Source organism: Porites lutea, chromosome 4, assembly GCF_958299795.1.
Source record: "Porites lutea chromosome 4, jaPorLute2.1, whole genome shotgun sequence".
Classification (NCBI taxonomy): domain Eukaryota; kingdom Metazoa; phylum Cnidaria; class Anthozoa; order Scleractinia; family Poritidae; genus Porites; species Porites lutea.
Genome location: NC_133204.1, coordinates 35,341,696 through 35,359,195, shown reverse-complemented (window position 1 = coordinate 35,359,195; position 17,500 = coordinate 35,341,696). Strand labels below are relative to the sequence as shown.

The 17,500-nt window shown below is 38.6% G+C and overlaps 2 protein-coding genes across 2 annotated transcripts in view; one reads left to right on the top strand and one right to left on the bottom strand.

The window, feature by feature from the left end:
* Positions 1-17,500, bottom strand: part of LOC140934582 (uncharacterized) — a 466,993-nt gene that overhangs the window by 15,869 nt on the left and 433,624 nt on the right. The window lies entirely within an intron of this gene.
* On the top strand, positions 6,634-8,269 carry LOC140933029 (uncharacterized). Its single transcript, XM_073382536.1, has 4 exons — positions 6,634-6,889; positions 6,961-7,136; positions 7,512-7,613; positions 8,205-8,269. Exons 1-4 carry the CDS (start codon positions 6,837-6,839, stop codon positions 8,267-8,269), a joined length of 396 nt encoding a protein of 131 aa, XP_073238637.1. The 5' UTR covers positions 6,634-6,836.

Below are 17,500 nucleotides of genomic sequence, written 5' to 3'. Positions count from 1 at the left end.
TATCACAGCCGTGGCAACGGGAAAGCAGAGTCGGCAGTGAAAATTGCAAAGAACATTTTAAAGAAATCACGGCAAGAGGACCCCTATATTGCTTTGCTGGCATATCGCAATACACCACAGCAGGGTCACGTTTATTCCCCGGCACAGAGATTGATGTCTAGAAGACTCCGGGATCTGATTCCCATGGCTACAAGCAAACTCCAACCACAACTAACAGTGCCAAGTGTAGTGACCCAGAACATTGCGGAAAGGAAACAAAAGGCCAAGACCCACTATGACAAACGAGCATCAAAGCAGCTCAGTGAATTTGCAATCGGCGAGAGAGTCTTCGTGAAACCGAGCCCGAGGAACAGAAGCAAACCCTGGATACATGGTGAGGTGGTTAACAAGCCTGCGCCAAGATCATGCACTTTAAGTACTCCATTGGGGCTTGTTCGTCGGAATCACGCACAAATTAGGAAAGCATCCACCGATCCGGTGCGCGGCTACAGTGAATCGGTATCAATCGACACAGATGTAGCATCAGATACATCTGAGCAGGTGGACGACCCCTCAAGTCCAAACAGCGGTGGAACAGAACAGGTGGAGCAGCCCGAGTACGTGAACCCTGAACATCATGTATCACCGGAAATCGTGCTGCGGAGGTCATCTAGGAACCGGAAGTTACCCTCCAGATTTAAAGATTACGTAATGAACATTAGTTGAACACTTGCATAGCTTTGAGACATCGAGACATGAAGTACTTTGACTTATCTCATGGATCACGCCATAGCACAAACTGTTACTCTGTATCGTGTGTTTCGTGACTTTATTCATTTATGTTCATTTTATTTTATTTTTTTATTTTTTTATTTTTTTTCATGAAAGGAAAGGTGTTGCACGTTCACATGTAACTCATTAGCATACGTAGCTTGTTGCACGTGCATTTGCAATGTGCAGTAAATTAGCATATCCAACTTGTTACTTAGACTTTGACATTTCGCAATTAAAGCAATATCTTCATCGAGTGCACCACGCTATCAACAAATTACGATCACCCTACAAAGAAAACGCAAAGTGAAAAGAAAGCATTTATAATTGTTAGTGTGTTTTTATTGAGCCTTGTAGTTAATGTGCTGCATAACTTCCTTGAGTTTAAGGCAGAGAATATCGGACGCAGCCAGATACACGACAAGGTATGCTGGTTTGTAAATGACTAACCTGCCTTTAAGTTTAACTTCTGGATGCTGTGTTGAATTCACTAAATTGCTTGAAATAATTCAGCCGAGCTCTCCCTAAAAAAAATATATAATTTCTGATCGCTAAAAATGTCTGCAGGTAGTTAACAAGGGCTTACATCTGTACACCTAACATCGGAAACGATTCCGACATGGGAAACACCATTTTTACAAAAAATTCAAAATCAAATTTGTGCAAGCATACACAGTCAGTTTTAAACTGGCCTTAGTTAGAAAATAACATTATCGGTAAACAAAATCGTACAAAAAGGGGTTTAAATTTTAGTTAACTTTCCAAGATTTTTGTCTACAAATATTTTTGCTCATCAGTCACTAAGGCTTCAAACAATAAGTGGCAGCGGTGGAAGCTAGCCAATAAAGTGAGAATGTTCTAGGGTAGATTGAAAAAAAAAAACCAGTTTAATTCCACTTTGGAATAGTCGATAGGTAAAGAATCTGGCCTATTGCGTTCCTCGTCGGAGCTGTTTAAAATACTGACCGATCTTGCGCAGTTTTCCGTGTCACTACATTTGTCGAGTAGTTTCCTTTATTCGCAGTAAATCAATACTCCCGGCGTAGTCACTCGAACGTTCGGTTATGGAACCCAATCGTTCCCAATTGTACGATTGACTTCTATTGGGTTCGGTAATCGAACTTAATCGAACTCACCTAAACAATTTGCCAGTTGAACACAATCCAGGGGGAGAGGTACTTCCTTATAAGAGGCTAATGGGGATTTTCACGACTGGATTGACTATAATGGGTTCGCGTTTTCAATAGCATTACTAGAATGGGGTCGCACATTTTCGGATTTTTGGGGTAAAACCTGGTTTTCACTAGCGCATAACCATAAGCATAAAGACATACGCACACGCAGAATGGCATATTTGACTCAATTCTCGATACCAGCTCTCCTGAATCCAATGACAAACAAGATGGCGGACGAAGCGTCCGCCATATTGCTTTTCAAATGTTCGCATGAGGTCTGGGTCAAAGTGATCTATGATTGGTCCAAGTCGGCCTTGTGCTTATGCTTGTGCTTATCTATGTCGACCCAGTTTTCACTCATAGTCAAAGCTAGGACATAAGCATAAGCACAAGAAGAACGTACTTGTCCGTTTTTCTTGTGTTTACGCTTATGTCGACCCAGTTTTCACTTGCTTACACATGTGCTTGTGCTTATGCTTTTGCGCTAGTGAAAAGCAGGCTTAAGACAGTTTTTCATATTTACGGTTAGCAAACGTACGGGAATGTTGTTCTGTATGTGAAAAGAAAAGTGTTCTTTATTCAATGTAAGGTAGATACATAAATAGAAAGTGACTAAGTTGGGATCACGAAAATTAGATAATTGCCCAAACGTGACTAAGATGGGGGTCTATAATTGGCCACAGAATAGACTGTAATGGGCTAGGGGCTCTGAGAGGCCGGCAGCAGTACCCCAAGGACAGAATCGAACGTCCGGAAATCAAACACTTAAACAATCGAACATAATCGAACACAGCAACAACCGAACATAAACCAGTTTTATCTGGTTTCAAACAAGGCGTTGCATTTAAATAAGTTAAGTATCACTTGCCTGGCTTCAATTTCAAACACAAGTACGCAAAGATGTCACAGACTGGGCGGAAAACGAGTGCTCTTTGTCCGTCGATGTCGGTATTATTTCTTTTACTTTTAATGAAGCCTTGTTATGCCAAAAGTTTAGCTTGCATTGCCTCTGTTGTGCAACAGCTTTTACAAACACCGCTTGTAGTTTTAATAGACATTTACTTTGAGATAATGAGAACATTTGTAGAGCTAGTTATAGTGACTATTTTGTATACGCTCTACAATGTTAAGTGCGTTCAGATCAAGTTACCCAGTGATCCTTTTTTAATTGTTGATACTTTATCAAAGAAGATTTGACTTTTCTGGTATCATAAGAATATCCCCAGTCGTTGGTATTGTCCTAGGAAAGACATTTTACATGCATGGTTTTACGGTGCCATTCATGTTTGGCAGTATTAGTTGTGAATTTATCGATTTTGAATCACTTTTAATTAACAATAGATTTTAGTTAATTCCGGGTCAATTGCAAAAAAATGTTGTTTTTAAACTCCTTCACATACATCCTAGAGGAAGATCTTTCCGATTAATTCAATTAAAACTGGTTGCGTTTTGTCTTTCTACCGAACAAAATAGAACTTGATCAGGTCGATTGAGTTCGGTAATCGAACTCACCGAAAAGTTCCAGTTCGATTATGTTCGATTACCGAAGGCGAACCAATCGAACAACAATCCTACCGATTGGGTTCGATCGAGTTCGATTGATTATTGGTTCGGTTTCGTTCGATTGACTACGCGGCAATACTTTACAATAACATTGCAGCCCGTAAATGAGATCGTGCAAGGATGAGTTACTTCCGGGGTTGAATAGCAACTGTTCACAAACGTAGCATTTCACAATGACCAGGGGCACCCAACGACAGCTTTCTGTAAAATATCTGTTCGGAGAAGCAAAAATTGTCCAAACTTTTCTATACCTTGAGGAAGGCTAAGAATTTTTAGATGACCGTTCCATTCAAGTGCAATTTTGTTTCGCGGAAGCTCACCTAATAATTTCCTACGATTTTCTGAAGTTGAATTTTCGCATTTCTCTACCTATCTTAAGCTATTCAGTTTTCGCAGAAAAAGGAAACCTAAAATTTTAATGCAATGGAAAGAGTAACGAGAAAAAAATTCTCACTTTCGCAAAACTCTAAATTACATCTAAAATTTTCGGCAAAATAATACTGAAGCCCTCACTGGTAATTTCGAAAAGATTCAATTTGCCCTAGGATGACCGAACAGATACAGATTTTTTAGAGCTGCTTAGAATGCATTTCTAGAGAGGCTTAGAGATATAAAAGTACTCTGGATAGCCTAAAAAGTGTTTTCAATGCATAGGTAGGAGGAAATCGTCGTTGGGTGCCCCTAAATGACTTTCGTTTATTAATTAAGCAGAAATAAAACTGGCTTGGGAAGTAAAGAGATAGAGTGTTCATTATTCCACTCTAATTCTTGGAAACTACTTTCATTATTTTGCAGGCAGCTCCGATAGATAACTATGAAACCAAGCGCTTTTCAGGAGAATCGTGTTATGAGAACTTCATGTATCAGAACTGAAGTAACTTTCAAAAGTCTTAAACGGCTGTGTACGATGAAGTCTTGCTTCATTTATTTTTATTTTTATCATTATTATTATTATATTTTAAGGAATCGAAAAAGCATAGTCCTACATCAAGTAAATTGGCTGTGCTGGATAAAACCCAAACATTCTATAAACATCAAAGGTGGTATTAAATATGACCAAACAATTAAAAAAAAAGGGAACGAGCAAGGATGAAACAAACCTTTTAACACTTACAATCTTCCTTGATTGACTGAATGTGTCTTCTCTTCCAAAGAAGCGACTTAAACCCCTTCTGCTGATATTAAAGTCTCAACTAAAGTGCGGGTCCGAAGTCTACAGGAACTCGTTTAAATCTGCACTTTATTATTGCGGGAAAAAAACAAACCACTTCACATTAATCTGAGTGACATGTGTAATTGTGCAAATCAAATTAAGCCTGCAAGCTCTTGCAATCTGAAACAAAAGAAAACCCATTAGAATTAAACCTCAAAACGGGAGCCCTATATCAGCGTAATGTTAGTCTATAAAAGTGTACTGAATGAAGAGCCAATATAAGGTGATTATTGACGTAGAGTCTGAGTAATCATTACCAACAGAAATGAATATTATATTGTGCTCTTTTATTAGTTTCCATCGATATCCGTTCCCGGTCCTTTAATTGTTGTACTGAAGAAGACTTAAAATGGCTCAATTCATCATTAGTATAATAAGCGACTGGGACTCAGGCCTTTAAATATCACTCCCATGTTCTGATCCGACTCAACTTATCAATGTTAAAATGCCTCATGAATTGCTTCCCCCAAGTTTCGAGACTTATAAGTCAGGAATTTTATTTATTACAAAAAAGGGACATAGAAAACACAGGAAATAACACTACAAATGCCATCGAGCTCTGTCAGTTCAGTTGGGTTACATACGAAAGGCGCCCGGAGAAGAAAGAGAGCGGGAGGCGGGAGTCTCTAAAGGAGCGAAAAGCGAGAATTTAATAAATTTGCTTAATATTTTGCAATCGAAAGAGGGCTAAAGTTTAGCCTACCGGGTTTGTTATGCGTTCCTACGGGAACGCGTGACGAAGCCCCCAATCTTCGTGGTAGGCTAGCTCAGGGACGGACCACTAGAAAACCTATGGAGGGGGTGGGGCGGTGGAAGTACAAAGATTATTTGCGCAAGGGAAAATTAAATAAAAAAATTCATGCACGCCAATTAACCCTAAAAAATATTCATGCTACGGCCTAAAAAAATTCATACATGGAATTTGATGACGAAAAAAATTTTTGCGGCTCATAAATCCCCCCCCCCCCCCCGCCCCCTCCCACCGCCATAACTTTTCTAATGGTCCGTCCCTAAAGTTAGGAAGCCAAGAAAATTAAGGTCGGGAACCGAGAATGCAAGGTGCGAGAAGCGAGAGCACTTCCTTCACTAAGAAACATAATTGAACTAGACTGATAAATTTAATTTATAAGGGAATCCGCAGTAATGATCTCAGCTGGGCAGACTTCAAATTTCAGGTCATTTTTATGGAGGCCTGTACATTTTTAAACGACAGTTTGCTGTACTAAATGTTAACTTTTTAAAATTAAAAAAATGTATATTTTAAAGATTAAACGGGTCCTATCAATGATTGATTGTTATCTGCATCAAGGATTATAATTTCTGTAATTTGCAGGGGAACTGAAAATGACAAAAAAAAAAGTCATAGTTGTTATATTTATTCCTCGCAAATGCTTTGATCACACCGGCGTACATCGAGGATTCATTAGAGAGATTAAGATTGAGGTTTTTCGGCATTTCCCGCAAACTGCGAACGTCAAGAAGTCACGTGACCAAGTTCCCGCCGTCAGAGTTGCGGTATTTGAAGTTCGCGTTTGGACGTGAAGTAGGCGGTTTTCAGGTAAGTCATTTGCCTCAAGGTTTCTTTGCTTTTATTTTGAAACAAGTCGCGTTAGGGGAGTGTAGATTAATTGATACATATCTGTAATTTTCATTCAATATGGTTTTAGCGCGGAGATGCAATTCGTGAGTTGCAATTATGTTGTGAATCGCGACCGCATTTTTCAGTTTCAAGCAACATGGCTGCCGAGCCACGAGTGGTTCTTGCTTCCACAAAAACTGTATTGAAAAGAAGATATTTGTGACATATTTAGTCAACAGATAATACCGTCGAATAAAATAGCTGTTCATGGTAAAGTAGTAACAGTTAAATTAAGATGAAAGCAAACACAGTAATCCAACTTGTTTTGTTTCCAAACACTTGCAGTACAGTGTAATTCATGTTGATTTGCATCTTGCAGACAATGGCGCCGTTCAGATGGCCGTTAGTTCAGAACGACATTGATCTTGCAATAGAAGTGGATGCAGCCAGGCCTGAGAAGTCATCTGATTGGGATGTTATCGCTGCAAAGCTTAGCAACCACTTTTCAACCCCAGAAAAGCCGGTAGAATTAACAGGCCGTAGTTGCTGAGAGCGTATGGACAGAGTTCTTGAAAAATACAAATCCGAAGAATCTCGATGTTTGAAAAGGTACCCCCATATTCTGATTATTTATAGAGAAGCTTTGAGCTTCCAGTTATATAAGTGTTTTAATATTTTAGGTCAGGAACTGAGGACGAGTTCACCGAATTGAAACAGCTTTGCGAAGATATAGTGACTTTCCGCAGAGATTTTGCTGAGGCGAAACAGAAGGAAAAGGAGTCCAAGAAAGCCAAGGAGGAGAGGGATAAAAAGGCAGGGGAGGAAATGAGACGTGCTGCCATGGAAGGGATGGCCAGTATGTTAGCTTATTAACTGGATCGTGTCTGTAAAATACATTTAATTTGGTGTTATGAGTATGACTGTATATTGTTGCCATGGAGAACTGGACATGGGGGATTGGTTGAATCGCTCGACTAACTGTAGTTGAACCTGGTTGAACCCAACATTTAATTTTTGTTTTGACAGTCAGTTAAAACTCCAGCCCCCCACCCCATCCCCAGACCTGTTAACAATTTGTCATGGCTGTTTTAAAATCTTAAGTTGATAAATTTGCACACCTGGGGCAAATGAGTGTCTGTGTGTGTGGTGGTTAAGCAGTCCCTCATTCATTTCCCAGGCCTTCTTTACAGTACAGTGAACTTAACTAATGCTTCATATTTTGTACAATTAGAGAGACGACGTGGAAGTGATGGAAGTGGTCCATCCAGTACTAGTTTGGAAAACTTGGATGAAGATTTTTCATCAGACGAAGAGTCACCAAAAAAAGGAAAAGGTATGTTGAAATAATGCATCTATGCATGTTACCTGGGAGGGGGTAGGCGGGGGTGGGATTTTGTTAAAAGCCACTCCCCCGGGAGAATGTATTTTGTTAGAATTGACCAAAACATTTTCTGTATTTTATCCTTGTGGCGGCAGATGTTATGTGTCAAAATCTACTCCCTGATGGCATAAGCAATCTAAATCCCCACCCCTGGTTGCACCCCCCCCCCAGGCCAACATTTAATTGACAGGTGTATGATAAACTCCCCAATTAGCTAAATAGGTGGCCAAACAAAGGCTGGTGCAACCTCAGCAAACTTTGGGTTGAAGAGGGAGGGGGGGAAGGGACAGGTCAACCGTTTTGCTTTGGGGGGGGGGGCAAATTCATACTAATAGTACAACTTACTGATGTGCCAATGCTTGACCCCTCCTTGCTAGATGGCCAATAGGTAGACAGTGAGGTAGCTAGATGGGCATGAAGATGAATTAATAGGGGTACGAACGGTACCCTGCATCAACTGGTACAACAAATCTGATATCAATGATAACTGAAACCCACTTTTGGGGCACCAGCACTAAAGTTAGTCACCTCTGCTATTGTTAGGTTGCAAAAAAAGAAGAGTGGGAAAGCTAAGTGCAGTGGAAATGCTGGCTGAGAAATACGACTAAAAGGCCAGTCTCAAGGAAAAAGAAATTGATTTCAAAAAGATGGAGTTGCAGTTTCAAATTCAGAAATTTGAGAAAGAATCAGAAGAGAGAAAGCTGCGACTGGAACTTGAGATCCGGGAACGAAGGGCAATGTTGGACATTCTAAACAAGATGAAATGATCTATAAGTGTTTGCCCTTCTTAGCAGAAAAACTTTCATGATAGACTTATAAGATTTTTAAATTTAAGTGACAAGCTTTTGTTTTATCCTTGAAAAAAGTTGGTTCATGCATTAAGTTTATTTTTGACATGTGATAATATATTATTTTATTTAATTGATACAATTGTCCAAGGTTCAAAATTTTATTTAAACCTTGAAAGAAATATATTCAAAAATATATTTAATATATGTTTTAACCCTGAAAGAAATGTCTTCACATAAATATTTTTTTAAAAAAATAATGTACCAGTATTTTTATTAAATAACCTTGAGAGAAATATCTTCAAATGAATATCTTAAGTATGAAATATTCAACATTCATAAAAGGAAATAAAGTTTTGCATTATTGTCTGTTTTACTGATTTGGTATATATGTCGTGAGTGAGCTTGATTTACTGATTTGCTAAATATGCAAAATACTGTAGAATTCTTCCAACAAGCCCCATTCTACACTTGTTTGCACTTCGTCTATCTCATCAGTATTGAATGTCTGCTCATCAACATTGAACTGGGCACCCCAAAAGGGAGCTGGGAGCAAAATGCCAGTGTTAACCATCTGAATCTGCTGTTATGGTTTAGGGGATTGTATAAATGTGTCTCCACTTTGTGCAAAAACAGACCAGCTTGCTTTCCAAAAAAAAGACTGCATAGAAACAGTGAATCTTCATTAAAGTACAGTGTGATATTCATACTAGGGCCATACATGTATGGACACGAAGGCTTACGTCTGCCTATCCTCGGCTTAGTCGTGGAAGCTCTTTAAAAATGAATCATGCGCAATTTAAGCAATTAGTTTTCATCTTATAAACTGAGAAGGTTTAACATTTATTTAAAATAATAATAAAAAAATTAACGACAGTTCGGAGAGAGTTTATCAGAGACATGAAATCGGCAGGGAAAGCCGAACCTGTCCTAGCCGGCCCGCTGGATGAGTGTTTAAGACTTGTACAGGAAGACTTAACTACGTTCCTCAGCGGAACTACTGAATATTGACCTTGTATCTCTTTCACGAGTCACTGCTGTTGAAGTATTTGTCTTCTGTTCCATTGTAAGCAATGCGTGATTGCAGTCTGTAAATGAGATCGTGTTAGGACGTGTTTACAGACTAAACTTCGACTGTTTTCAAGTTTTGTTTGGTGACTCGAAGAAATTTTCAGTCTTCAATCCTCGATACTTTCTTTTAAAGTTTAAAAGAAAATCTGACTGGATCTTTAAAAGTTTACTGAATTGTCTTCTTACCCTTAAACGTACAGGGGTGGGGGGGGAGGGGAGGGGGAGTGTAGGTTTTTCTGAGTTTTTTTTTCCTAGAGGATATATTATTTATGTGTTATTTTTCATGTAAAGCACAAAAAAATTACCATTTCTCGCGGTTTTAACCTGATTTCTAGTGGTATAGGATATGGGGGTACCGGCACATTGCTATATTTTGTGTTGAAATTGGGTTTTTGCTGAGTCAGCATTTTGGTAACCGGTTTTGGGCGGTTTGACCGGTCATTTTCACTAATTAATTGGCAAAAACTATATATATATGTCTAGTTGAATTTTTGAAAACATACCTCAAAACGGGCCAGAATATTCGCACAGGAACCAGGCGATAGCCAGGTTTCTTGTCACTGTGGCGAGAAAAAACATAAGGGGCTTGCTGTCCTGGTTGGTCTCATTAGGGACTTTAAGATTCGCTACGGCAAGGGGCTACTACGGCTACATAAGGTCAAAATCACTTCCGGTGACGTCACCACGCGAGTTGCAGTACGGCTTTCCCCCCGTAGCCTCGTTTTCTGCTGCGTCAAACTGCCTTCTTTGCCGTACTCTTCACTACGTGAGTATTAACTGTCATTTCTTTGCCATTTTAAAGCTTATTTCGCTTTTCTGAGAAGCCCACTCCAAAGACTAAGTACTTAGTCATACTTAAATATTCCTTGGGTATTATTGCTTCGTTATTTAAGCGAAAACTCAAAGGATTTGGATACGTTATAATCACGGCTGCAGACAAGAAAACCTCGTAAGAGAGCTTATTTAAGCTTATGGAAGTTTTAGTTCCAATAAGTGATTGTAAAGACTTTAATTTCACGAGTACCTATTAAAAAAATATTTTTATCTTTTGGCTTATCTGCCAGGGATGTTCTCAGTAACAACTTGTTTAGCTTTGAGAATAAAATTTTTATAATTTACCGGCGCTAGAGCGAGCGAACGCTCATTTATTACACGTATTAAAGTTGTGTGACATTTATATTTGTTTAATCCCGACAGATTTAAACTAAATGTTCAATCCCGTCGCAATCGTTCCTTGGTAGCATCTTATAACATCAGGGATTTGTAAAGCCCGTGCAAGCCTTGGGATGTCAGCTTTCTTGAAACGAAAATCTGTCAGACATTCATCTTCGTTGAAATTTTGAAGGTCGAACTCGTGATACAAATGATTTAGCAGATAAAGGTTTTCTGAGCTATACGAATTATATAACAACAGAAATTCAGCATCATTTATAAAATTCATGCCATAAGAAAGCACAGCAAGGTCTGTTATTTCTTTAAACGAAACCATTGAAGAGAAATCAACCAAAACCTAGACGGGAAAACTAGTCCTGTTGTCCGAGTTTGTTTACATTTTGTGTCGGTTGTGACGTTGCCGTACCGAGCGTAACTTAACCATTTGAGTTTTGGCGGGAGACCGCGTAGTCGCCCCAACCCTTCCCGGTTACAACAGCCGTATTAGAGCTAACACCGCGGCAAAACGCAATGCGCATGAGCACAAAATTTAATATCCGGTTAACTTTTCATTTCCGGTCTAGTATATAAACCAATAGCGTAAGCATAACTTTGCCGTCGCGCCAAGTTTAAAAGCAAAAAGGGCGAAACAGACAAAAAAGGGGGCCAAAAAAACCACTTCATTCGAAAGCTTATATATTTTTCTATTCTCAAACTTTTGCACCACATGGTTATCTGTTTGCACCAACGGTGAAAATCATGTTTGAAGTGTGCAGGTCGCGAGCGCTCGACATGACGAAGTTGTCATTTACTGGCTTTCTTGCGTGCTACTGGTTTGGCATAAGTTAATTTGGGAGAAGGCGATAACTAAGAAAAGAACAACAATACTTATGAAAGAAACCAAACAAAGCCGTCATCATTATCATTAACACTAGAACCAGAAATAAAATTTTAGTCCGTTCAACAATTTTTTTATTATCAGGCAAAACAAGAACTCAAAACAAAAGATGTGCGGAATTTAATAACAACCTCGACTTTGATGACTGCAGCCACGAACACCCGGAGCTTTCAGTGCCGGGAAACTAAACATACCTATAAATGACTTTCATTCAAGAAAATGCCTATTTAATTCTTTTACATGGTTGTTCTTTGGTTGATGACTTCAATAATTTCAGACTGTGCGGCTCGGCTGCATCTCATGCAAACACGAAACTTCCAGCTGCTAAATACATGGCATGAAAAGTTCGACTTCTAAAAGCCCGGCCATCATGCCAGCTTTCGCTCTCTGATTCTGAGAATGAAAAAAATAAATAGAGTGGTCAACTTGCTGCCATCCTCAACAGTATAATTAAGTTTATGTTTCACGGCAATCAACTCAGAAGAGTTTCGTTTCCAAACACGGTAAAACTCACTGGTAAATAAAACTACAAATCGATTGTGCGTTGTCGTTTTCCAAATAAAGCTCGAATCGGCTTTAAGACATGAAGACTGAGAAATTGAAGAACTGAAAATTAGAACTGCCATACACAAGCTTGCGATGATAACTTTTTATGTCTTAGTTTCAGCCGGGTTAAGTGAAAAATAACAGTCAAAAACTTTGTTTTCGTGAATGAAAATCAGTTTACCTGACGCTCTAGCCAAAATTACAGTTATTATCATCTTACCTTTTCTGAATCTAATCGACTAATTGTTTCAGTGATCTGTGCCTGGTTATCCATAAAAGCAATTTCAATAAATACAAAATAGTCAAAAACACGGGCAGCATGAAGCAAAACAACTGAACCACAAGCTGCACACAGAATGAAGCCGAGCGCGCGCGGGAGATCTGACTTGAAAGTGTGACTGAAAAAGAGACCGGAAATGCTCAACCTGGCGCATGCGTAGACGTTTTGCCGCGGTGTTATTAGAGCTATGCCGTAGCGAATCTTAAAGTCGCTATTGTCAAGCTCAGTCCCTGAGCTAACTCGCCATGGGTTGGAAAGGGGCCTCCATGTCAATCCCTAGGGGAGGGTACTGCCAAAGCGTGGTGCCTTCCGTTAGTCTTGCTCTGGGAGAGTCAGTGCACTGGTCATGCCTGCCTTTAGTTTGTCATGTCAAATTCTTGTAACGTTTGAGGCCCATTGGCCAATGAAAGCATTCCCCTCAAGCACGTGCTAGGCTGGGGGGGGGGGGGGGTGGAGGAAGTCAGGGGGGTGATTTAACCTTGAATTTTCTGCTTAGAACTTGTTTAAGTCTCAAGCATCCTCCGTCATTTAGGGCCTTTATGCAGCTAGAGTGTATGGCCAAGTCCAGAGTGTCTTTTTGATGGACTTGAATGTTTCTTTTGCTAATCAGGAACCAAAAAGAGAGTCACCTTAAGAGAACCATGGGTAAGAACTGAGTTTCTTGGCGATATTTGCTTTAGTTGAGTCAGTTTAAGGTGGGTGGGCTCCAGGAGTCCGATGGTAAGGTTTTCATAAATCCGGCTAGATATATAAGGCCATAAAGATAGAATATATTAATGAGTAAGCAACAAGTGTGTACTATTCTTAGAGATTTCAATGAAGATATCAATGCAATGATTGCGATGGACGATATTGATGTTTACGATTTACTGTATCGTTGTAGTAGATTGGAAGGTCAGCTTAATGATTTGTTTAATGGGCCAAAGGCCAAGCTAACTAAGAAGAGAAGAGATGATGCTGAAAAATGGTAACATCATGTGTAAATGAACTTGACAATACATATGGTGATTTAGCGGGAAGTGATGATAATTGAGCAAGATAAACAACGAGAGTTTGAAAGGGATGCAATTTGGAATCAGATGTATGGTGAGGAGGATGAGTTGTTGGAAAGGTTGAACCGATCAGATAATGACAAATCAAATGACGAATGTGATGAATTAATAGATCGGTTGAGGCAGTTAAAGCCAGTCAGTAATGTACTACCAAAGTTCACAATGAAGAGGTATGCATTTGTGGATGATGAAAAGCAGAACAAATATAGTACATTACGTATGTATTATATTGGAAAGAAATCGTGTGATGATCCGGTTCACAAATAGTTAATGAATCGGTGTTAAGGTTTAGTGTGTTCATGAGGTCATAAGTAGTTACTTTAGTAAGGTTGATTGATCAATCGAAGTAGTTCAGGTGTAATTGTGATGCTAGCAGGCGGTATACCAGTTTTAACCGGTTTTGACCGTTTGGTGTTTTAGTTAGTGGACGCTGACGTTGTGTGGCAACTTTTGTGGAATCCCTTTTAGAACCAGTTTTATTCATAAGATAAGGAAATAAATAATGGTACGTCAAAATCAGATTTACTACTTGGTTACGTTTCATTTTAGTAACGGCAAATTTATCAGTTTTCATCTTTATTACTTCTTTTTTAGTTCAGCTAATGTGAACGTATTAAGATTACGTCGTAGTTGAATTATTTCAGGATCCATATATTAATACAGTATATAAAACATTGTAATGGGACCTGGATAACCAAATCCAAATACAAAGTGCAAAGAATGCATTGTATATGCACGTCAAGTAACGTGATTTTATATAAATAGATTATATTACTTTTCAATTCGATGAATGACTTTGTAATGGATTTTTAGTGTGTCTATATTAAGGAACTGTTTAATACAATTTTTTACAGGGTACTCTGATACCTTTCATTTATTCGTGAATATTTTTGCAGATTCTATCGTAATTGTTAATTTACATTGGCTTCCAGTAACGTATAGAGTAAATTTTAAGATAGCAATGCTTGCTCGTAAGTGTATCTATGGCAACGCACCCGAATACCTTAAGGATCTAATAAAAGTTAAGAGTACCACCAGATATAACCTTCGATCGGACGGGGAGATGTTACTCGAGGATTATAGTGCACGTTCAAAGAAGACACTTGGAGACAGGACTTTCAAAGTAGCCGCCCCTAGAATCTGGAACATTTTACTGAAGGACATTAGGAAACAGGACAACTATTATACTTTAAAGAAACAGCTTAAGACTTATTATTTTAAACTTGCATACAATTTTTAATTATACATAGGTGTATATTAATTTTACTCTCTTTTTTTTTATCAATTTTAATGAAACATATAACATTTCTTTTAGTTATAATTATTGTAAGTAATAGGTTAAGTACTAAATAATTAAGTTAGGTGTCATTTACAGATATATTCATGTTTAATTCGATAATTAATATATTTTTTAGTTAGCTTTAATAGTTTGTAATGCGCATTTGATCAATTTGCGCAATACCAAATAATAAATATTATTATTATTATTAATATTATTATCATTACTGAGTATAAATGCATAACCATTGTCAAGGTACTTCTTCTTCATCTCTTTTTGGGCTTCTGAAACATAGTAATTACCAGTTGGCGATTTGAATTCTATGCATAAGCCCTTAAAGTCTTTGTGTTTGTCGATGTTGAGGCCAATCCTCAACAAGAGAACAATTTTTGTTTTCCTAAGTCCGTTCCATTCCGTTTTTGTAATTTATTCTCCCAGCATGCTTAGTGAGCGCGTCTCAGTGTCGTCGTGTAGCGAGAAAGAAACCGTGTGCTTTGTAACGCGCTAGTCGCCGGGAGTTTCTCATCGTATGGTGAGTCTTAGGAGCTCGTGTATTTCCAAATCCCGTTCCAACAGTGATTAAGTGTTTTCTTTGTAGGTTTTTACTTGCGAGGTGAAGCTTGTTAGCCAAAGATGAGACTCCAATTCCGATCCTGTTGTGTTGTTAGGAAAATATGCTGAGTGTGCAACTCTCGATTATTAAACTTGTGTTCAAGAACCCTTGTGTTGTGAAGGCGCGTTTTTGTCCCCTGGACAGTCGAGTACCATCAGGTCTGGTTGGCCTTTCATGTACCCCTCTTTATATAAATCTAGCCTCTTAGCCTCAGTATCCTGGTTTTCCCCCAGACCTGCTACTAATATAGTATCTGGATAATATCTTCTTATGAGGCCCACTACTTTATAACGGCAGTCAGTCTCATTCCCAGTCATGATCATTTTATTCCAGGGACTATCAAACAGCTTGTATTGGCCATATTTACGGATTGATGGGAGGACTGTAGTGAATACCAAGTCACGGAATTTTTTTGCAGCTTCTAATTTAGAACTAAAAACAAGTTCATAAAAGCCGGTTTCGTCGATAACGGTGCACCATTTACCACGGGTGTTATTTTGTTGAGGTGGCGTTTTACCACCTCAACAATTTGAGGCATTTTGTTGACGCCCCGTTTCAGGGCCCCAACACAATTGGATCATTTTATGGTTCTTACATACCTGCCTCTCAATAGCATTTCGTGGTATACTATAAACAAGCCTCTCAGCAATATCCTTGCCCTTAAACCAAACATTTTGCTTATTATCAATATATGAAGTCAGTTCGATATTCATATCTTGATTGATATACTTCTTTTCTATCATATATACCATATATATAGGTTACATAATTTTCTATCACACAGACCAATAAAATGGTATATATGATAGATTAAAATAGTTTAGACCTGAGGTGCCGTTTCAGCACCTTGGACCTGAGGTCGCATTTTATGGCCCCAACCCCCCCGTCGTTTTGACGGGTCCTTTAAATTTGTCCTCAGCATCAACATACTTTCTTTTGCTCTTTCTCCGCTCCTTCCTTCGTTTCAATGATTGCTTCTAGGACGCCGGTTAATGACATTTCAGCTGTTTCCAGTTTTTTGGAGATTAGTTTCTTGTGGTGTAATGTGGCAATATCTTCTTCCAAATTTTGGATTTTAGTGTATAGCGCATTGAGTTCAGTTTCCTTACTACGGATTTTAGTATCATGCTTTCTTATATGACCGTCCATAAATATTATTAGTTAGATAATTCTTGCAAGCTGCTCGATGGAATCCAGGAATTAAAGTCGTTACTATAACCCAACCATTTTACCAGAGCTTGTTTCAACTTATAATCCCTCCGATTGACTTTTTCAATGCGAAATACATCCTGTTTTGCCGGAAAGGAATTCAGGCTCTTAAAAGCTGCCTTGTATTTCCTCGTTGTTGAGATCCTTTAATCTGTAGGTGATTGGGTTTGTAGATTGGATTTTATCGACCAGGAATATCTCTTCAGTCCAATTAGGTGTGTACCCTTTATCAAACACTTTTCTCTTATACTTGCTTATCCTGATCGACTTTATCACCAATTTTGAACCTAGGCTTAGGTGATAATTGCTTCATATTACCATATAGATTGAAATACACGGCACTTTCATTCTTCTTTTTACTGGCTTCTATAGGTGTCATTTTAATGGAACTGTGTTTGGTGTTATTATACTGGCTCAGTATTTTTGGTAGTATGTCTAAATATATGGTATTACCCTGGACAGTAAACTGCTTCCACATTTTGGTTTTAATTGTACGATTCCATCTTTCACAAACACTAGATTTTCCCTCATTCTCGGTTGAGTACAGTGTTATGCCGTTCTTTTCCAACAGTTCCCTCATATTTTTGTTATAATATTCTTTCCCTTTATCAGTCCAAGGATATTGTGGCTTACGGCCCTCTTTGAAGATGGTTTTGAATGCTTCTGTGACAGTTTCCCCTTTTTTATCCTTCAATGGGATAATCCAGCCATATTTGGAGAACAGATCTAATACCATGAGAAGGTATCTGTAACCCTTGTTCCATTTGAACTGTTGCATTTCAACCAGATCTGAGCACCAAATTTTGTCAATACCGGTTGTAATAACCACAGGTAACCCAAGCTCGAAATATGAGCATCGGCGAGCATCGGCATGTGTAACATTCAAAATATAAGGATTTGTATGGGAAAAAAACCTATCGTTTCTGTAACCTACGAAAATGAACGGATGTC

What these genes read in the sequence shown, in the direction of transcription:
- LOC140933029 (XM_073382536.1), top strand. Translation starts at nt 6,837, where the DNA reads ATGGACAGAGTTCTTGAAAAATACAAATCCGAAGAATCTCGATGTTTG. An exon ending in GAATCTCGATGTTTGAAAAG is followed by an intron (nt 6,890 to 6,960) that starts GTACCCCCATAT and finishes TTAATATTTTAG; the next exon opens with GTCAGGAACTGAGGACGAGT. An exon ending in GTCACCAAAAAAAGGAAAAG is followed by an intron (nt 7,614 to 8,204) that starts GTATGTTGAAAT and finishes TGCTATTGTTAG; the next exon opens with GTTGCAAAAAAAGAAGAGTG.